We start from the raw sequence: 21,306 nt of genomic DNA, 5'->3' as shown, positions 1-21,306 counted from the left end.
TTTTAATAAATATTTTAATATAATTTATGAATTTTAGGCAACATCAAAACTGTTTTATTAAAAATTAAATCATATTTTTATTTATTTATTAATTTATTTAATTTATTTTTTTTCATTTTTAGTTTATATATATTTTTATGCTAAAAGTGCAAATCAAATTTTTTAATATTCGATTTTTAAAGATTTAAAAAAAAAAAATACATAATATTAATAAATAAATACACTTATGTTTTTAAATAGGCAACCTTTTTTAGAAGTCAATAACATATAAATAAAATTTAGTATTTGGGCATGAAAAAATGCTAATAATTATTAAAATTTTCCAATGAAAATTCGTATGCTAAAAATTAAAACAATTTGTATATAAATTTCTAATTCAAATCTTTATTCTATCAACTCTCTACAAATAACTAAAATTTAATATTTCACTACATATATTTATTTATACATATATGGGATATATCCGAAATCTATCTAATAAGCATTAAAACTAGGCATTAGCATGGATATGGTTAGCTCTTCATAATTAGGCAGCCATCAATCATTCATTAGCTTGCTGTGAGTGTAGTCAAAGCATTTATAAATCATTTCTCCGCAATAAAAGTGAATGCACGACGGACAACAATAAATGTGCACTGCGAAAAAGAAAAGCAGAAACCCAATCATAAAAATGTTAAATGTAAAATGTGAAATGTATAAATATCGAGTAAAACTTGTTGTTGGCCGCATTGCATAAACTGAAGAGCAATTCAGAGATAACGCTCAAGGCGGGCGCGGCGTGTCGTGCGTGCTGCAACATGCAATAAACAAAAAAAAACAGAAAAGAAAGAAGACGAAAGAGCAGCAGAGAGACAATACAATAAATCAGCTTAAATATGCATGAGGCGAAGCGAGAGAAACTGCGAAAAAGTGAGAAAATTAAAAATGCATTGGCCATTTCCTTCCGTTCGAACGCACTGACTGGCATTACTTGTCTTCCTGGTGCTAACGACGATGCTAATGCAAATTGAGGCATCAGCTGATGCAAAGGCGCCAGCCATGAGGCACACTTCAAAGGCGGCGCAGATGCCAGCCAAAAACCCGGAAGATAAATGCAAGAAGTTATATGCACAGAGAGAGAGCGAGAGAGATAGATGCATGCATGCATGTATATGTATGTCAGTGTGTCTGTCTTATGTAGTCGAGTGTAAATTGAAGCCTTTGCGATTGTTTGCTTTAATCGCATTCTTGTGGAATGCTCGCTCTACTTATGCAAAGTAAAACTCGCTTCGGGTTCGCTTCAGTTTTTTTTCGTTTGAAAAAGTGAAAGATCTAGTGCCGGCTCGCTTACCTAATGCTTATTAGACGCTGCAAAGGGGCGTGTCGGCAATGCTGTTGGCTACAGTGGAGCAGCCGCATTTATGATACATTTTCAGCTTGATTCAAATTTGGTAAATGCTCAAGAAACTCGCGACGATTCGCCTGAATGATTCGCTGGTACCAGCTGCTTGCATTGGCCCCATCGTTCACTATCAGTGGCTGGGGCGTGGGCAATGTGGTGCTAGAGTCAGCAGGAGCAGCAGCAGTACTTGCTGCCGTCTGCGGCGCCTTCTCATCGTTATTGGTCTTGGCTTTGTTGTATTTGCTCTGGCTCTGGTCCAGCAGCTGCTCGGCTGGCAGCTCGAACGGCACCAGGGGCAAATCCTCGTCGATGAAATTGTGCAACGTCTCGAAGGCCAAACTGCCATTGGGCTGGCTTACCAGGGGTGCCTTGCCATTGACGATGTCGAGCACAGCCGGCTGCAGCACATCCTGCTCGACATCGATGTGATTCAAGTCCAGGCCATGCTGCTCCTTTAGCTGCTTGGCCACCTCGTGCTGCACTTGATCCACGCTCACATTCAAATGACTCTTGGCATCCCAGCTCACATTTGCAGCCGGCTGCATCGCGTGCTGTGTCTTGAATATATCCGGACGTTTCGTTGGCCAAACGGCGTCCATCGGCTCATCGCCCGGTGCATAGCTCTGGGAGTATGCCAAATAACCGCTGTCCCCGTCTGCTCTGTAGCGCGTCACCTGGATGAGGCCATCGGGTCGCACGTAGCCATAGCTGCCCTCAATGCTGCCATTCAAGTAGCGTCGCTCATCCCGAAACTGAATGTTGCCAGACGGTGCGTCCTCCAGCTCGTAGCCAAAGGCATAGGTATTGGGACCTGCATGGACAATGAATTCCCCATAAAAGATTCTCCATTCTCTTTAGTCTAGGCATAGCCTACCGTATGGATCGTGCAAGAAGTAGTTGCTTAGCTTGCTCTGCCCGTTCGAATTTTCCGCTGCTGTCTGCTCGTATGCTGCATTTCCATTTGCCACTGGCGTGGCCAACGCGGCGTATACTTTTGCGATCAGTAACTGTTAAAGAGAGTAGAGCTTAGTGCATACTTTTCGGCTAGTAAGCGAGATCTGTAAGCTTGAACTAACTGAAAAGCTTTGAGTGGATTTGATAGTGAATAGGTTTTCCTGCTGGGGAAATGTCTTGGATTTGTTAGAGTCGATGGCTTATACGACTTGATTAAAGCATAATTTTGGGCAGGGAAGATCTTTGAATTTAGTGGAAATTGGTTCATGATAACATCTAAACTAAACTAAACCTTTCTCTTTCTTTCTCTCTTTTATACTGAATATCATTTATCTGACTTGAATTTCTTAACATTCATAGAGTATATTCGAGTTCCTTGACAAACTAGAAGAAAAAATACTACTAATACCACATTTTGAGCCGCTGATTTTTCTAGTTATAGAGCATGACGAATGCCACTCTAAACCGATTTACCATTCTGTTGAATAACTCTCATTGCTTAAGCAAATTGAACTAGTCAAAGCCTAATTAAAATCATAGAATTACGGCTAAAAAAGCTATTCTAATTTTAAATCAATGAATAGACCACTTTCAATAGAAGTTCATTGCTATCTAGGTATACCAAATACCACTTAATAGTCGTCTAAAAAATAATAGACAGCTCAAAAACAGTTTTTCCACCTACCCACCCACTCGTACTCAACCAACTCTAGACAGATTTTCCTGACTATGAATACTGTATCACATATACATATATTTCCCCGTCTTCACGCATGTCATCATCGCAAATAAAATCAATTTCTCATAAAATATTCACGCACTTACAAACAACCAAAACCGATAAATATTTGATGGAATTGCCATTGTGAATTCTAATGAGCTGCAAATCCCCATTTGTTGAGCGCGTCACTCGCTTTGCTTCGGTTAATCAGCAAATACTTCTACTCTATAGACGTTGCGCGTACTTTCGATGGCAAAATCCAACTGAATCGACAACTGAATCGACAAACAGCCGAAACATAATTGAGCCAGCCCAGAGCTCAATTAGAAAGAGTTTGTGAATATGCTAAATATATTTCAGCGGGCTCATTCAAATTAATTTGCTGAAAAAGAAGCTAAAAGAGAGAAAGAAATTCTATCATAATTGTTTCTAATATGCTAAAAAAAAAAACTTGACCTCTGTAGAGGTTAAAATGAAAAGGAAAAAAATTATAAATGTAAATTTTATATGTATTTTTATGATTAAAAAAACTAGCTTGATAAAAATACTATTCTAAATATATAAAATAATCTTAACTTATATAAATGTTACACCAATCAGAATAGATTATGTAGTAGAAATTCTTAAAAAAATATATATATTTTTGTTAATAAACTAAAAGCATTAAATATTTAAAGGTATCTAAAATGTTGTTCAATTAAATTCCTTTTGGATTTTAATATAATTTAGAACTTTTCTTGTAGCTGCTGCAATGCCAAGATTTTAAAATAAAAATTCATGATTTTTTTTCAATTCGATTTTTATTCATTTTTTTGTGGTTTTCTATTAATACATTTTTTTTTTATAATTTGATAATAATGTGTAATTATTTTTTTTGTTTTTTTTTTTTCTGCATTTTGTTGTCGTGTTTATCAAGAAATTTGCGGTTGTTGTATAAAATAATTACTCAATGTACTTTGAGTGTGAGAGACATGTGAGAGTTTTGTTTGTTTCTTCCTCTTCGATCAACAGAGACAACACTTAATGATTTTTTTTTTTTGTGATTTTTCATTTAACATTTATATACATATAGATTGGTATTATAATTAAGCGGCATAAATTGTTTATAAATATACAATACACACAAATTGTGAAGAATACTAAATGCAAACAAATGAAACTAGATACAAAAGTGTCAGACTGAGTGGAGTGAGTGAGTGAGATAGTTTTGAAAGCGTTGAATAATAACAAAAGAGAATGTGAGTGATAGAGAGTGTGAGTGAGAGAGAGCGATAGCGAGATAGACTAAGAGATTATGAGACAGTTGAGACAGTGAGTGAATGTGGCTCAGAGATTTTGATAATAACTGAATGGAATGAAACAAAAATATGCACGAGGGCCAACTACACAGTGCTTGCCAAACTGTGCGCCAATTGAAATGGCACAAGATGCTTCCATTTGCTTAAATATTAAGCAAACAATGCGAAGCTGGGTGTTGGGCATAACAGTTCTTCGCTTGGGCACAGGATCAGGCATCGAAAGGAGGTAGCGAGAGAGAGTGAGAGAGAGAGAGAAAGTTATAGAGAGAGAAAGTGAGAGTTGCATAAATATATTACAAAAGTGTAGAGCATTGAAAATGAAAATTGAGGAAACTAATTGGGGAGTTCTAAAAGTTCTGATCGGACGATGCTTTCGCTTTGCACTTGTGTTCGGTTAGCTTCGCTGGCCTGTGCGCTGTTTAATGTGAAACATTGATTAAATATACAAATTATGCAAGCATATATATATATATTGATATATGTATATATATATATCCATGTGGAAAAACTTTGTGTACTGTGATCTCTGCTGCTGCCGTTGCTGTTTCAGTTAACGCTTTCTATCAAACATTATCAGCATTATCATTCGCCAACATCATTCTCATTATCATCATCATCGTCATCATCATTGTCATGCAAGATCAAGTCATTATGCTTTTGTTTATGTTTTTTCGATTTTTCGCTTTTGTTTTCCTTATTTTTGTTATTCTTGTTCGTATTTCCTTCGTCCATGCCATGCCAGATCAGCCGGGTGCCGGGCACCCACTAAGGCGCCCGTTTCTACTAAAAAACTTCTTAGCTACATTTTACTTACATACAACGTGGTTTTTGCTTATATTTGCTGTTTCTTTTCTTTTCTTTTGTTTTCATTCTTGTTTCAATGGATCTGTTTTATCTGCCTGTTGTTCCTATATTGATTCTTGAGTGTGGCTGTGTGGTTGAGTGTGTGTGTGTGTGTGGGAGCACCTTTATGACTCGACGACTCCACGGAATTTAGTAATGCTGCAGCAGAGGGCCATGCGACAGCACGGGGGCGTGCACAATGGGCGCATGTGCGATGATCTTGGGCGCGGTCTTGTGGACGACGGCATTGAAACCGTTGTGGTCATCGGCGGTGTAGTCCACGGTGCGCACAGAACCATCGGGCTCGACCAGCGAGTATTGGCCTATTGGCAATCGAAAGAGTATAGATTAGGCCATGTCAAGTTTGTTGCTCAAGTCTTTGGTCTGCCATCGAGTTTGTGTCCTAAGTCATTGTGTTCTGTTTGCGTCTATTGCTCGTGCTTACCCTTCACAACATCACCATCACGCTCCTCAGCCTGAGACTTGATGTCGCCAGTGTGGGGATCCTTGATGCCATAGTTGAAGGAGTATTTGGGATAGGCCACGGGCTCGGCATGCACAGCATGGGCCAGCACCGGCGCATGATGCACCTGCACCAGCGATGGGGCATAGTGGCCCAGCTCAATGGGCACAGCCTGGACGGCGGCGAACAGCAGAGCGATGGCAGCAAAGTACTGTGTGTAGAAGAGGCAGAGGAGAAATGAATCCTTGCACACAATTCGACTTGGCATAATTTTTTAAAATTTTATTTTATATTATTTTTGTTTTTTTTTTTTTTTTTTTGCTACTTGTCGTACCTTCATGTTGTTTCTATTGAGCACAGAGAACGACACACGACGCGAACAATTAAGGACGAAGGATTCGTAACAAAATATCAAACTGAACTGGCACAACTTTTGCTTAAAGCACGGCTTTGGACGCTTTGGAGGACCGTTTGTAGCACGAAATCGTAAGCTGAACTGATGTCTGCAACGATGACCAAAAGTATTTATATACGCGCGCGCAGGCGATGCCAGCGAATAGCAACGACGACGATGGCGACGACGACGACGCCAGCAACGAGTTGCAGCTGCTGCTTTGAGCAGTCGAGGCGGTGCAGGAGGTGGGGGCAGCGGGTGGGCAACGTAGCTACAGACAGAGTCATAGAGAGACCACGCATGTGCCGGCTGAGATCGCTGCTGCTGCTGCAGTTGTTGCTGCTGCTGCAGTTGCTGCTGCTGCTGCTGCTGCTGCTGCTGGGTGCGGCAATTGCTTGGGCCGTGAAGGCGTTGCTAGCTTTTGTGACTTGGTTTTCGGCAGTTGAATGTGTATCTGTTAAGGACAGATAATGCAGCAATTGAAAGTGACACTTAAGAGCTGCTACTACTCTGGTTGTTGTTGTTGCTGCTGTTGCTGCTGCTGCTGCTAAAGCCAAAGCTGTTTATTTATTGATCGGTTGCGGTAATTACGACTCACAGTCGGAGGCTGTTTTAATAGCTCCAATAGACGCTGGTCTCTCCAAATAGTATTACCATATCTGTGGCGGCGTTATAATTACCAAAGCAACAGCAACAGCAACAACAACAGCAACAACAAAGACTGCAACAGCAACAACATATTTGACGCAATTGCTTGTCACAGAACTTTTATGCATGTGTGTGTGTGTGTGTCTCAGGAATTTCGATATTGGCAAATGCTCGCATATTTTGGTTTTACTTCTTGCACTTTATGCTGATTTCACGTTGTTGTTGTTGTTGTTGTTGCTGTTGTCGCACGCATATCAAACACCGCTCGTTGTCAATCAACATTTCATGTGTAGCTATTTAAATTGCCTTTTCTTTGTAGAGTATTTCAAGTTTTTCCTGCGCCATATTCATAATAATGCAACAGTTACAAAATAATGTACCTTAGTTTTTTTCCCCTCTTAAATGCCAAATGGGACGAGGTCAAAGCATGATCAAAATCATATCAAGCCATTGAATCAGTTAAGGTTTAACAGAGTTATGGCTAGTTAAAGTCGAGCAAGGGCTGCCCTCATAAGTGTAATAACTCTGGCAATGAAAATAAAATCTTTTAATTCCACTGTGAATGTATTTGGAAACTTCTGGTAAAAATAGTACTATTATTGCAAGAGCAATTATTTGTTGCTGAAGTTTTAAAGAAAATATGGTATATATTAATATTAGATGATGTTTTAATATTGACTTTTACAAAATTATAAATAATTGAAATTTATATATAAAATTCTGCCAAGAACTTCTTTTCTAAATAATACTAAGGTAGGCAATATAGTATTATAATTTGGTATATATATTTTGGTTTACAGCCCTAAAGCAATTATATATACATAACTCATATATAATTATAATTAATGAGGGGCGTGGCAGCCGTAAAAATTGTATTTTCTGCAGTGTTGGAGCTTAAACTTCAAAATTTAACGACTAAATTACCGTTGACACCCTCCATTAACGTGCTCAAAAATTATATTGGGGGCGTGGCAAATCGGCAAATGGACAGCTCTTAGGCCGCAAATAGGTACTTTGAAGTCGGTGATGCCCTTTTTCTACAAAATTAAAGCAAAAAATAATATAAACAAGAAAGAAAGCTCTAGTCGAGACTGCTCGACTACGAGATCCCCTGAACCCTACAAGCAACTTATATTCAATAATAATTAGCAAACACACACGCACACACACACACACGCATACATACAAACTCACGCGCACACACACACTCACATATATAGGCGATTGCGCTTGGGTTGCGCTGCAGTGTGGCAATATTTTGAGAACTTATTTGTTGAATAATTTAATTTCTAGACGTACGATCGTAATGAAACTTTCAGAACGTAATCATAATGTTTAAATGTATGTGTATACCGAAGCACAAGTCTCTAGTATTTGATATACGACTTTTACAAAGATGAGGGTGAGGGGGTGGATTTAGGGGTGGGGGGTAAATTTTAACAAAAACCGAAATTGTATAAAATACATCTTTATATACATTTTGAATTTGGAGACTCTAGCTTGAAAGATGTAGGAGATATAATTTTTTAAGTGATCTTCGATAAGGTTTTTTATCGATAAAAAAATATCGGAATGAGTTATCGTTTTTTAGTGATAAACTCGATCTGCGCGTGATATATACGGACATTTTAAAAAAAAGTTGAAGTCTCTAGCTCTTATATCTTCTGAGATCGACGCGTTCATACATACGGACGGACGGACGGACGGACGGACGGACGGACGGACGGACGGACGGACGGACAGACAGACGGACAGGGCCAAATCGACTCAGCTTGTCGCCCCGATCAAGAATATATATACCTTGTGGGGTCTGCCACGCCTCCTTCTGCCTGTTACATACTTTTAACAAAACCATTATACCCTGATTTCCCATTTTCAATGGGTTCAGGGTATAAAAAAAAAAATAAATAAATAAATAAATAAATAAGCACACAGCATATTGGTTTTTTTAAATAAAAAAAATATATAAAAATATATAAATTAAAAAAAAAATGTATTAAATAAATATATATAAGCACATATTGACAACACAAGCATATTGATTTTTTTAAATCAAAAAAGTAAATAAATAACAATATATATATTAAAAAATAAATAAAATAAATATATATGTATGTATATTTAATAAAATTGAAATTAAATATAATTATATATTAAATATACGATTAAATATAAAATAAATAAAAAAAATTAATATATATATTTTTTTAATTACTAATTTACGCAATTCAATTCTTAATCCTACATAAAAATAAATATTCCAGCTGAAATGATTTATTTGAAGCAAATGCAAATCCAAGTACAGGGTATTTTACAGTCTGCACTCGCACTGTAAAGCCTTGCAACTCGTTTAATCAATAAGCCGTAAAGCGTCGCTAATCTGGGCAGTAATTAAATTTAATCAATATAATTATTGAATTGAGTTGGCCAAGCGAGACAGAGCCACAAATCGCGCCTTGGCGCCTTCTATTCAGCTGAATGCGAACTATCGCATCGACATATCGAACTTGCTCAATTCGTTTAGCCACATGGGGCGTTCACTTATCTCTGCCTAGACTGTCAAATTTTGGACACGCTGACTCGCATTTGCTTGCAACGCCCACAACAAAGCAAAGAAAAAAAAAATAATAATAAATAAATAAAAATAAAATAAAGTCAACTTTGCCGTTGAGCAGCACGAAAATGTTCTTGCATGACATATCAGAAAATTATTATTATATCTTCTGGCTGAAAGAGCACACAAGTGGTCGGCCACATGTGCTTGGCTACGATGGGAAAATTTCAGCAAAGACGTGGCTAAGAGAACTCCACTGAGCTGGTGGTGGAAGGCAAAACAGAATCGACTTACATAAAGTGACTTTAAAGGCGACACATTTACCGAAAGCAGCGAAAAAACCAAAGAAACCATTTCAAACAATTGTAGGCAAACAACAACAACTACAACAACTGCAACAACAATGCAGCTGATGCTGAGCCAGAGGCTAAGCTAAGCAAACAAGTTGGCCACGTCACGATCGCGATCGCACTTGAAGAGCAAACCTGTGGGGGAGCAGAAGGAGGAGAAGGTGGATGCTAGCGAGCGAACGAGGTGGGTCGAGGGGAAGCGAGTTCGATTTGAAGCCTTTTGGAGTTTAGTTGGTTAGTTGGTCAGCAGCTGAACAGAGTGGAGCACGCTTTGTCTTTGTGTGTTTTTGTCTAGCGATTGCGCAACAAATGCTGCCGCACAGTTTGAGAGTCATTGCAGTGCCATTGTTCGCATCGCTGCGGGGGCGAGACACTCGATGACTGCGTTAATTGCGGCACCTGCGCTACTCAAGCGCCCAACTGTCGACGCATGCCACAAATATGCTGGCATTCGAATCGCATGCAGCTTGATCTTAGGCCACGTCTCGCACGTCTCACGCGCTAAGTAGAACAAAGTTTTAATCTTGATTTATGCGCTGCAGCGCAAAAATATTTGGACAATGGTTCGATTGCCTATTTGCAGTCGGTTCTCGTTGAACATTTAAACGCACTTTGCATTGATTTTAATGACTTGGCTGTCTGTCTGTCTGTCTGTCTGCTATGCACTGACATTGATTTATCTGCACTCATGCAAATGGTCAGCTTTTAGAAAGGCCGTCAAAGTCATAGCGCCCAAATGTAATTCGAGTTGGCAGTTTAATCTAGCTTTTTTTTTTATCGTTGCACTACATTGCGTATGCGTAATGTGGCATTTCCTTTCAGCCGCTGCTGCTGGCAATCACTGCACATCCGTTGCATTTTCACTTGAGCTGCGTTTCCTTGGGGAAGCTCGCTATTCAATTTCAGCTTACCAAACGTAATATAAAACTCGGTCAGCAAAAGGGTCTGTTGCACATGCACTTAGAGCGTGAGATGTTTGTATCAAATTGTGGTTGACAAACAAAAAAATAAAAAATAAAAATGAAAATAAAATAAAAAATAATTTAAAAATAAATATAAAATAATGAAATATTTTTTCATTTAAATTCCGTATATACAATTATTTATTTATTATTATTATTTTTTTTTTCAAATATAATAGATTTTTATTTCGAATTTATTTATATATTAATTGTTTTTATTTTTTATTATAATTTAATTTTCACTTTGAAATTATTTATAAATTTGTTATATAATTTTTTATTTATTTATTTTTAATTTAATTTTAGTTATATTATTTTCTTATCTTTTTTAATTTAAAAATTTTTTTTTTTTTTTTCAAATAATAAAAAACTATTAAATTGCTATAAATAATAACAATCATTTTTGTTGAAAATAAAATACTTTTAAATTAATTTAAATAAAATTTATTAAAAATCGTAAAACAAAAACTATTTTTTCAGACAAAATGATATATATTTATATGAAATATTATAAAATTAAAAAAAAATTTTTTTAATTATATACTAAAGTCTGATTACGTTATTAAATCTACTCGGATTGCTCATTTAAATTGCGCCTTTGCTAGAGATGCCAGCAGAGCTGCCCACGTATTTTCGTGTGCTTTTGCCCTATCCGATTGCATCTGCGTCTAATTAAAACATTTTCGCTGGCTGCATTCTTGCACGTCTGGCCGAACGCATGCTGTCCAGTTTTGGAGGCAGCGCGTCATTCTAAGCGGCACGCCATAAATCTTCATCTGGCTGGCGCAATGCGCTGGCACCACTCTTGGGATGCTATTAGTGCGCTGGCTGTTGGCTGCCGGACTATTTGGTTGGCCAAACTACAATAATAAGGCGCTTGCTTGTCAATTAGGCACACATGAAGCCCAGCCAAATGCCAAACGGCTGCCAGCCCAATTGTGTCGCCAGCTCAATTGTGAGATAAACTAACTGCATTTGGTCACGCTGCCAGGTGCTCAGCTGCTCAGCTGCTCAGCTGCTTCACTGCTCCACTGCTCCACTGCACCACTACTCCTCCTGCTCAACTTGTCTTGCTCCTCCTCTGCCTGCTGCTGCACCTGTTGCATCTGGTCAGTTGGTTAGTGCCATTTCGGCCGCATTACCGCATACAAAAGTCGTTTGATCCAATTTCTGTTTTTGCACTGCGTCTCTCCTCCTATTTCTGCTCTTAAAAAATGTTCGCACATTTAATGCGATTTTGCGCATTTGCGCGTATGAATTAAGCGAGTGACGAAATGGACTCTGCGCTGGCTCGGCTGCCAAGTGGAGCACACATACGATGCCTGGTTGCAGCAATTGCTGCTGCTGCTGCGACGGCTGCTGCGCCTGATTGATTCCGATCGAACGCAACGGCAACGCACACGCTTCACTGCCACCAACAGCTGCAGCTGCAGCAGTCGCTCTTTGGTCAGTTCGGTTGGATTACGCAAAGCCATTCCCAGCAGCAACAAAGTAGTCTGACACATATATCAATTAGCTTTTAGATTGAAAAAGAAACCGAATATATTTGCTCATGTAAGTTAGTTTGTTTAGTATTTAAGCCAAAAATACCAATAATATTTGCTAGCTAATCAGAGCTAATCATAAATCAATATACCCTCATTTAAATATGCTACGATTGATTTTGGTATTTTTTAGTATATTTGGTAATTGATTTTGGTATTTTTTAAATAATTGATTTTTGTAGATTTTTGGGTGTCTAGCTTTCAATTAATATTGATAATTTGTTGTATGTATTTTTAAATGATAATTGACTTGTTAGTATATTTATTATTAAAATTTTTCTGTCAATTAACCCTGATGTATGTGTAGTTGTTTTTAATAATAAATCGTTTTGGTATTTTTTTGGTATTTTTTGTTTTGTTCACATGATGTGGTTCATTTTAGTATACTTTGTAGTAAATTTGTATATTCATAATATTTACGGTATTTTTAGCAGCCTAAAGAGATATACCAAATTGGGTTATTAAGAATACGAAAACCAAAAGGTGTTGCCTTTACAAATGAATTCGGTACTTTTGGTATTTTTCGGTATTTTTTGTATTTTCGTATGTTATTTCTATGCCTTGCCAAAACAGTAAGGTACTGAATATTATAATTATTTAATCTCGCTATTTCTATGCCTTGCGTTATTAATTAATCTAGCTAGGGCCATTAAGAATATGAAAACCAAAAGGTGTTGCCTTTACAAACGAATTCTGTACCTTTGGTATTTTTCGGTATTTTTGGCATTTTATTTCTACGCCTTGCCAAAGCAGTAAAGTACTGAATATTATAATTATTTAATCTAGCTATGTTCATAAGAATATGAAAACCCAAAAGGTGTTGCCTTTACAAACGCATTCTGTACTTTTGGTATTTTTTCGGTATTTTCGGTATTTTTTGGTATTTTATTTCTATGCCTTGCCATAGCAGTAAAGTACTGAATATTATAATTATTTAATCTAGCTGCTTAAAGTGCCAGATAAATTCTGTAGCCGTTAATATTTTAAAGTATTTTTATTGGTATATTCAGCAATACCAATGGATGTGAGCATTGGAAATGATTCATTTTAGATTTCTTCATATATCACACAGAAAACTTAATAGTAACAAAGCTGAGCTTATTTTTGCGATAATTTTAAATACCACAAAAATACCAAGTATTCTAATACTCTTCGCTGTCATCCTCCTCCTGCTGCTTACTATGCGTGTGAGCATCTTCGTAGCCCTCTTCGCTGCTGCCTTCGTATTCCTCATGATCGCCACCGCCTTCATTATCGCCCTCCTCCTCCTCCTCCTCCCCACCTTCGTCGCCGTCGTCACCTTGATGCTCATGAACTTTATATTGACCTTTGGCAGGCTTCTTTCGCTGCCGCTGAGGCACTTCCTCCTCCCCTTCCTCCTCCTCATGCTCTTCAGCGCCAGCCTCGTCTGCCTCATCATCCAGCTCGTTGCCCTGTTCATGCTCCACCTGCTGCTCCACATGAGCTGGCCCACCCGCCTCGCTGCCATGGCCATGCAGCCTGGCCACGCCATTGGTAATCACCTCCGCCTGGAAGCCGTTCGCATCGTCCGCCGTGTACTTGACCACGCGCAGTGTGCCATCAGGATCGACTACGCTGCGTGTTGGCGACGTTAATGATAATGCGTTGACATGCCAGACATAGCTGGCAACTGGACAACCTACCTGTACACGCCGCGCACCTCGTCCCCGTTGCGCGTCTCTTTGCGATTCTGCAGCACGCGCGCCTCGCCGTCTTCGATGCCATAGGCGAAGCTATATTCGGGTCGTGCCACATAATCCGAGTGCGTGCCGCCGCCATAGTCATCGTGCACGGTGACCAGACGCTCCGGCCCCGCCACCGGACCCTCGAATCTCGCATAGGAATAGCCCACAGCGGAGCAGCAGCCGCCGAGCGAGCAGATGATCGCCACAGCCAAAAGCAGATGAACTGGCAGCCACAACACCTGCCGTTTGACGCGTGCCGACGCAGTCGACGTAATGCGGAAGCTTAAACCGTCAAATGTTGTTGTTGTTGTTGTTGCTTTTGGTTGTTTGTTTGTGCGTTGTCGCTTCTTCATTGCAGTTTTTTGTTGATTGAATTTCAATGTTTCTCGCTCTCTCTCCTTCTCTCCCTCTCTGTCTCTCTCTCTCCTCAATTTGTTTTTGATTGGCACGCGCGTCTCGCAGCTGATTTAATCCACGCGTTTCTCTAAATACTAAGCGTGAAATATGGCACTTCTTGGCTATTTATATACTGGCCCAAGCACTGGCGAAAGGTTCAGCCTGTCTGTCACCACAAATCAATTTTTTTTTTTTTTTTTTTCATCGCCTTTGTTTGCATATTTCCGCACAAATTATGCGCTTCAATGGCCAACCGCATCCAAGTGGAACTGGCCAACTGAGACGCCTCTGTCGCTGTGGTCTCCATTTGCCCACTTGATTGCAAACTTCCTAACAAACACCTCAGCGAGTGACGTCATCAATGAAAGAGAATTGTTTGGGTAATGGGGTTGGGTATTTCACGATTGGCCAGAGTTGGTCAAGAGGCTAAAATCAAGGGCCATTTCAAGAGGGCCTCAAGTGAGAATGCATTGTTAAATGATGTGGCAATGGGGCTATGAGCTCTGTCTAGATGGGGTATATGTTCTACATATATGCTCTAGATGTTCTATATGATATACATATACGGTCTATATGCTCTTTATGTTTTATGTATGTGTTCTATATGTTTTGTATGCTCTATAATTTCTTTATCTTCTATATATATAATATATAATATTCTTATGCTCAACACAAGCTCTACTCTCCCTGTTCTCCTAACTAAATAGATATAGTACTATATACATATATTATATATAATATTCTTATGATAAACACCTCCTTTACTCTCCCTCTTCCTCTTACTAAATATCTATCCTATTATCATCTGTTAATCTACTGCAATTCGCAATTTCCGCCTTAAGAAAACAAATTCCATCTGCACTTATACAATTATTATATGCATATTTCTTATTTATATCTAATATTTGAGCATTGCGAATTTAAAGCTCATTAATTGCTTTGCATGCTTGCACACAGTTTTTTTTCGCTTCTTTTTTTTTTGCCATTTCATTTGCTTGTTAAGCTCATCTCATAATTTCAAGTGTTGCTGACCAATTTGGCTAAGAGGCTTGGGCACACCTGTTCACACACACACACACACACACTGAGAGAGAGAGATATATGTATACCTTCCCCTTGGACATGGAAATCGCTTTAAGTGCGTTCAGTTGATTAGCTGCAGCACTTGAAGCTGTAGGCGATGCTTATAATGCTTGCTTATAGATCGAACAGTTCGAGTCATGATAATCTAGCAAAAAGCAAACGCAGCTGCAATTTTATTATTATTGTTGTTGTTGCTGCTGTTGTTGGTGCAGCTTTGACCTTTTTTTGTATGAGGGTTCCGCCAAAGAAATATGGCTATTATTTTGACTACTTCTAATTTATAAGCGAGTCGCATTGTTGCCTGCTGGCCGACTGGCTGGCTGCCTGCAACTGTTGTTTGGCATGAAAAATGCATATATCATTGGCCTCTGCTACTTGACGGCTGTTTGTTTGGGCTTTAAAAAGAGAAGAAAAAAAATAAAAAAAAGCACGAGTGCACACACAGTAGCCCAGACAGCCGGGCAGGCGAGTCAAGCAGTCAGCCGGTCATCGTGGGAAAACTTGTTGTTGTTGTTGGCCGATGAGGAGTCGCTTAATTACCCATTACACAAATGCTGTTCGGGCCGCTTGGGCTGGTGCTGGCTGCAAGAATCGCTCAATGCTCATCTTTCATAGCAATTGCAAATTCGCAAGTTTTTATTGTTGTTTTTGTTTTTTATGGTAGTCGTAATTAAGACGGCAGCAGTTCGTTGCCTAAGTCTTTCGTTTTGTGCCCTTTAGCGGCCGAGTGGCACGCAGACCCGAATGAGCCAAATAATGTGCCATTGCATTATGACTTATGCTGCGGCGCCATGTTGCAATGCAAATCGTTGTCATTGCTGTTGTTGTTGTTGTTGTTGCTGTTGCTGTTGCTGTTGCTGTTCGTCTGGCATGAGGGACAACAAACAACAAACAACCAAACTGTGCAATCAAAGTCTATTAAAAGCAAAACTAAGCCACATGCCAAAAAATCATGTTTGCTGACCAAACTGTGAACGCGCTTCGCTCCAGTCCGCCAGGCAGTCAGCCAGACAAAAGGCCTAAATAGTCAGCCAGACAACGAGTAGGAGTTTTGTAGAGGCCTGGCAGCAGCAGCAGCCGGAGGAGGAGGAGGAGCAGGAGAAGTAGACAGAGTGTAGACAATGTCTGCCAGATTTCTTTCTTGCAATAAATTGCATTTTTTTTTTCTTTGCGCGCGTTGCTTTGCTCTGTTTCTATCTCTAGTGATTATGTAAGTCGAACAACGTTCCAGTCTCACTCAACAACAAGCTAAGAGCTAACGGCTAACAGCAAAGAGCTCACAGCTCACAGCTTCACCACATCTCGCATTGCCCAGTTTCCAGTTTCAATTCCCCCATTTTCACTATTAACTGCTCTGGCTTGTCTTTAGCTTTGATTTCATTTTCATTTGCCTCGTCAGCCTCTGGTCAGCTACAGCGCCAGATTGCAACAGCAGACACACACACACACACATACACATACACATATATATGTGTATATGTGAAAATGAAATTGAAATGCGAGTGCAAGTAAAAGCGGTTCCATTAGCCTCATACTTTGGTAGTTTTTGTGTGTGTTCTACGTAAGCGAAATAATAGTATTTGAAAAATTTGAAATTTTCAATTATTTAGTGCATTTTAAGCATTGATTGATTGAATAAATTTGAATGAACAAACTTTGTAGTAGCTTTAGTTGAGCTCATTCACATTGAACTCAGATCGAGTTACCTAAAGACTTCCTGAAACAGTTTTTATATACCGGAGAGTTAAGAGAATAGGTACGTACTAGAAATCTAGAGTGAAGCCTAAAATGTGGAAAACACCAAGAGAGAGGAAGAGAGTGAGAGAGAGGGAGAGAGAGAGAGAGACAGTAGAATGAGAGCGAAAGAGATAGAGGTAGAGATGGAGGTAAGGTAAGTGAGTCACTAGGAAAAGAAACAGGGATAAAGCGAAGAAGCGAAGAAGACATAGAGAAGGAGCGAGAAAGACGTAGACAAAAAGAGAGAGAGGGAGATCAAGAGAGTGAAAGGGATCTAGGGAGTGAATGAGACTTAGAGAGTGAGCAAGTTCTTGAGAGTGAGAGAGAGAGATCGAACGGGAGAGGGGATCTAGACAGATAGATAGGTAGAGAGGGAGAGAGAAATCTAGAGTGATCGAAAGAGGGAGAGAGGAAGATTTAGAAGAGAGAGTGTGAGAAAAAGAGAGTAAGATGTAGAGAGAGATAGAAGGAGAGGAGTGAGGGAAATTTGGAGTAAGATTGGGAATAAAAAATGGAAAAAAGGGCAGCAACTCAAGGTCAAATTTGTGTCAGACAGAGAAAGAGACAGCCTCAAACAGCTGCACGTTAAATTTATTTAATACTTAAAATAATTAGCTCACAAATTCCCCAACCCAATAGCCTAAAGCTGAAATATCTGTCAAGATATCAGAATTCAAACAAAGTAGATCTCTTTCAATATTTTTGAGCATGCGTAACTCAATGTCACAACGCATTGCGTGAGCAAAGCCATAGCTATTCATAGGCAGCAATTGCTGCCGTTGCTGCTGGCGACTGCTTGCAACAGTTGCTGCTGTCAGCTGTGGCACAGCAGCAACATTTGCTGTCCAGTTGTGGCGAGCGTGTTACAATGTGCGAAAACAAATGCGCGTATTTCAATTTTGACAATGCACAAAATGCGTGTCACATAAATTGACGCAATGTGAGCCATGCAGCGCTATCAAGTGCACCTACACACGCACACACAAGGAGTGAGTGGTGTCGAGGTGCCAATTAAAGCGAGTCCACAAAAATGGAACAGAACCGGAGTCAAACAGACGCGAAGCGATTTAATGCGATACGATTTCGATTCTTGGCGGCATGTTTAATGCACCTTTGACATGCAACCAAGCCGAGGTCCATGCTGAGTCGGCATAGTTTACACACAGCAACGACAACAACAACAACAACGACAACTGCAGCGGGTTTTTTTTTGTTTGTCGTTGTTCAATATAAAATAGTGCAGAAATTACGAAATTTGTCGTCTGACAAAAAGCGCTGCAAGCGCTATAAATTAAATTTACAATTTTGGTGCTCATTAAACGGCGAATGTTTGTTGCGGAGGCGGGCAATGCGGGGTATATTGGTTGGAGAGGAGAAGAAGTAAAAATGCTGAAAACAAAAGAAACTAAAATTGGGATCAAAGAAATGAAGAAGAAAGAGGAGAGATGAGAGATTAAGATCGATAAATGGATGGAAATAGATATACGGAGGGGCTGCGAAAGAGAAAGAAGAGCACAGAGACTAAGAGAAAGAGAAAGAGAGACAGAAAGAGAGTAGAAAATAAGTGAGAAGTATGAGAACATTAAGAGTGAGAAGGAAATCGGCTATAGATGAAAAAGAGCCGAATTTTATAGAGAAAGGCAGAGCCTATGAGAAAGAAAAAGAAAAATACTTAGGCATTCATAAATAGGTAGAAAAAATACTAAAATACTAAACTCTTCCAGAAAGCATAGACAAAGCAATATACCCCTTGAAATTAAAATGCCTCAGTTACACAATCGAAAGCCTAGACTGAAGCTCATGCTGAGTATCCTGTAGTCGTGCTTGGGCCCAATTGCATTGGGCTGTTACCGAAATCGAGAACTGCAACGCCTTGGGATTTAGCCAAAGTAAATGCTTTTAATTGTTGTCAATTTGGGGTCGCTTTAAGTCGGCTTTGCTTTTGTTATTTTTATGGCCGTTAAATTTTCTCGCGTCTGTCACAAATTGAATAATGTCTCAATTGAACAACAAACGAGGCAGCAGCAGCAGCAACAGCAACAATTCAGACAACAACAACAACAACAGCAGCTCAAACAACATTGTTTGCAGTTGTTTGCAAAGTTCAACTAATTATGAGCTAAGCAAAAAGCATTAAAAGCGACAAGAGATTTTTTTGTATTAAAGCATTTAGGCAGAGTCTATTATATAAGCGTGCAATTTGATAAACTTATACGAGCATATACATATATACACATACATATGTATGTACATCCTGTCAGCTGTGGCGCTAGAAAGTGAAAGGCAAGCATGCAACGCCCACTTGGCACTTGGATACACACAAAGATACATCTATATATGCATATATATAAATATAACTCTATATATATATATAGTTTACTGCAACTAGATTTTTATATAATTGTAACTATTTTCTGCCTTTTGACTAATTTGCCTGCGTTTGTTGTTGGCTAGCCAAAAACGAAAGACTTGAACAACGAACTGCAACGACGAACTAAACTAAGCTTTAACCGGTAGCCAGAGACAGAGCTAGAGCCAGAGCTAGAGCCAGAGCTAGAGCCAGAGCTAGAGCCAGAGCTAGAGCCAGCCTCTGGCTATCTGACAATCGCACCACTGACCAACATTTTGACTCTCGCTGCGCAACAGACATATGCACGTATATGTGTGCATGTGTGCTCTTATATATGGGTCAGCTGGCATATGTCGTGCCACGTAGACATCTGATAAACTAGGCTGGCAAAATGCAATTTTAATTGCCAATCGTCAATGAGTGCGCGAAAAGTTTGCAGCTGAAGAATTGTATATATGCTGTGATAATCGACAAATCAGTTTGATATTGAGAGCTAATTTAATATGTGACCAGAAATAGATTTGCCATGAATTACGCTTGAGTCTAATGCAAGTACAAGTCTATTCAAAGTACCATAAATAAATATTTTATAAAGAGTATGAGTATACGAACTATAAAGAACACTATAAAGTCCAAGCCACAATCTACATATGCAGATCTTTTATTTTAGACAACATTTTTACTATATATTTTATTATTTTACTAATGTATATCAGCTCAATAGAGTTGCTCCACCTGAGTTCTATAAATATTTCACTCTATTCAACTCTATTAGTCTTACCCAACTCGCCTGCCTTTAGCCAAGAATTTGTGTATGAGCTGCACCTATTCAGAACGACGATAATTATGCGTAGTCAACTTTCCGAGCCGAACGAGCCCCAAGAGCTCTGCCCACGCCGCAGATTTTCATTTTCAATGTTCAATAACTTAATTAAAGCTTCAATTTGCATGCAAATTGTAAATTGCAAATATATCTTTGTGTACGCAATTTTGATAGATCGATGCGATAATAACCAAAGCAATTAAATAAATAAAGGATAGCCAAAAGGCAAGCGAGCAAACGCTTAATAACAACGCAATTAACTGGTTGACTTATAAGTGCTTCCATTATAACGAAGAACAAATAATTGGCGTTGATTAAAGCAACAGTTTAATTGACATTTAAGGCGATTCATTACTTAACTAACTCTAAAACGAAAAAAAAGAAGAAAAAACAAACAAAATAAAATAAAAGAGAAGTAGAGAAATATAAGACAAGAGATATGCGAGTTAATAACGTCTGCGGGGGCTGCTTTTTTCGTAGTCGAATTTGGGCACAACGCTGTCTTAAAATACCAAATCGAATCGGAGCCAAAAAAAGCATTGGCTAATTGCATCGACTGCATGCAGCAGCAGCCGCAGCCGCAGCAGCACCAACTTTTCGTGGAAATTCAGTTTTCACATGCTCGACTTTGGTTTTGTACTAAAAATTTACATACGTATTCAAATGTGTTGATATCTGTATGCCTGTGTGTGTGTGCGCGCGGCGCCACAATTCTCAGGCTCGAATGGACATTGGGGCACTTGTTTTTAGCGGCAATTAATGTTAGTTGCAAACGGGCTGCATAAATCAGCCTAATTGCTATATTTAAATTCTAAATTTGGTTGAGTTTTTCTTCTTTTCATTTTTGCTGGTTGTTTGTGCACGACATTAGCTTCCATGTTTTTCTTGACATGTAATATATGCATAGGTTTAGTTCTGCTGGCAGGCAACAGGTGGTCCGATATTAATTTGCATTTTATGTTTATTAAATAGTTTTGCTGAGACTCCGAGTGTGAGTGCATAGAATACCAGTTTGAAATTGCGCGCGCTTATTTGACGATGGTCTGTTATTGTTAACAGTGCTGTAAAGTGTGGCTGTTCAGAGCCGCCACAATTCGAG

At 39.0% G+C, this 21,306-nt stretch overlaps 4 protein-coding genes across 6 annotated transcripts in view; 1 reads left to right on the top strand and 3 right to left on the bottom strand.

Annotated features, from left to right (window-relative positions):
* Positions 1-21,306, top strand: part of LOC108651448 (uncharacterized) — a 36,754-nt gene that overhangs the window by 12,538 nt on the left and 2,910 nt on the right. The gene's annotated exons all lie outside the window — the stretch shown is intronic.
* Positions 357-3,333, bottom strand: LOC108651453 (uncharacterized). Of its 2 annotated transcripts, none has more exons than XM_018101174.3 (4): positions 3,161-3,333; positions 2,256-2,388; positions 1,331-2,192; positions 357-790 (listed from the first exon to the last, which is right to left on the bottom strand). In XM_018101174.3, exons 1-3 carry the CDS (start codon positions 3,227-3,229, stop codon positions 1,399-1,401), a joined length of 996 nt encoding a protein of 331 aa, XP_017956663.1. In that variant the 5' UTR covers positions 3,230-3,333; the 3' UTR covers positions 357-790; positions 1,331-1,398. The 2 variants fall into 2 exon arrangements, with proteins under 2 accessions (XP_017956663.1, XP_017956664.1); XM_018101175.3 differs by having other exon boundaries at positions 357-635.
* Positions 4,037-6,168, bottom strand: LOC108651457 (cuticle protein 8). Of its 2 annotated transcripts, XM_018101181.3 has the most exons (3): positions 5,995-6,168; positions 5,643-5,871; positions 4,037-5,520 (listed from the first exon to the last, which is right to left on the bottom strand). In XM_018101181.3, the coding sequence occupies exons 1-3, from the start codon at positions 5,998-6,000 to the stop codon at positions 5,348-5,350; spliced, it is 408 nt and encodes a 135-aa protein (XP_017956670.1). In that variant the 5' UTR covers positions 6,001-6,168; the 3' UTR covers positions 4,037-5,347. The 2 variants fall into 2 exon arrangements, with proteins under 2 accessions (XP_017956670.1, XP_089115614.1); XM_089259488.1 differs by lacking the exon at positions 5,995-6,168 and having other exon boundaries at positions 5,643-5,943.
* Positions 13,221-14,528, bottom strand: LOC108650114 (uncharacterized). The gene is made up of 2 exons (XM_018099231.3): positions 13,777-14,528; positions 13,221-13,708 (listed from the first exon to the last, which is right to left on the bottom strand). The coding sequence occupies exons 1-2, from the start codon at positions 14,169-14,171 to the stop codon at positions 13,255-13,257; spliced, it is 849 nt and encodes a 282-aa protein (XP_017954720.2). The 5' UTR covers positions 14,172-14,528; the 3' UTR covers positions 13,221-13,254.

This window comes from Drosophila navojoa, chromosome 4 (assembly GCF_054131105.1).
Source record: "Drosophila navojoa isolate 15081-1374.11 chromosome 4, UAZ_NAV_1.0, whole genome shotgun sequence".
Classification (NCBI taxonomy): Eukaryota; Metazoa; Arthropoda; class Insecta; order Diptera; family Drosophilidae; genus Drosophila; species Drosophila navojoa.
The sequence above is the reverse complement of the archived record's forward strand: the minus strand, read 5'-3'. Positions and strand labels throughout refer to the sequence as shown.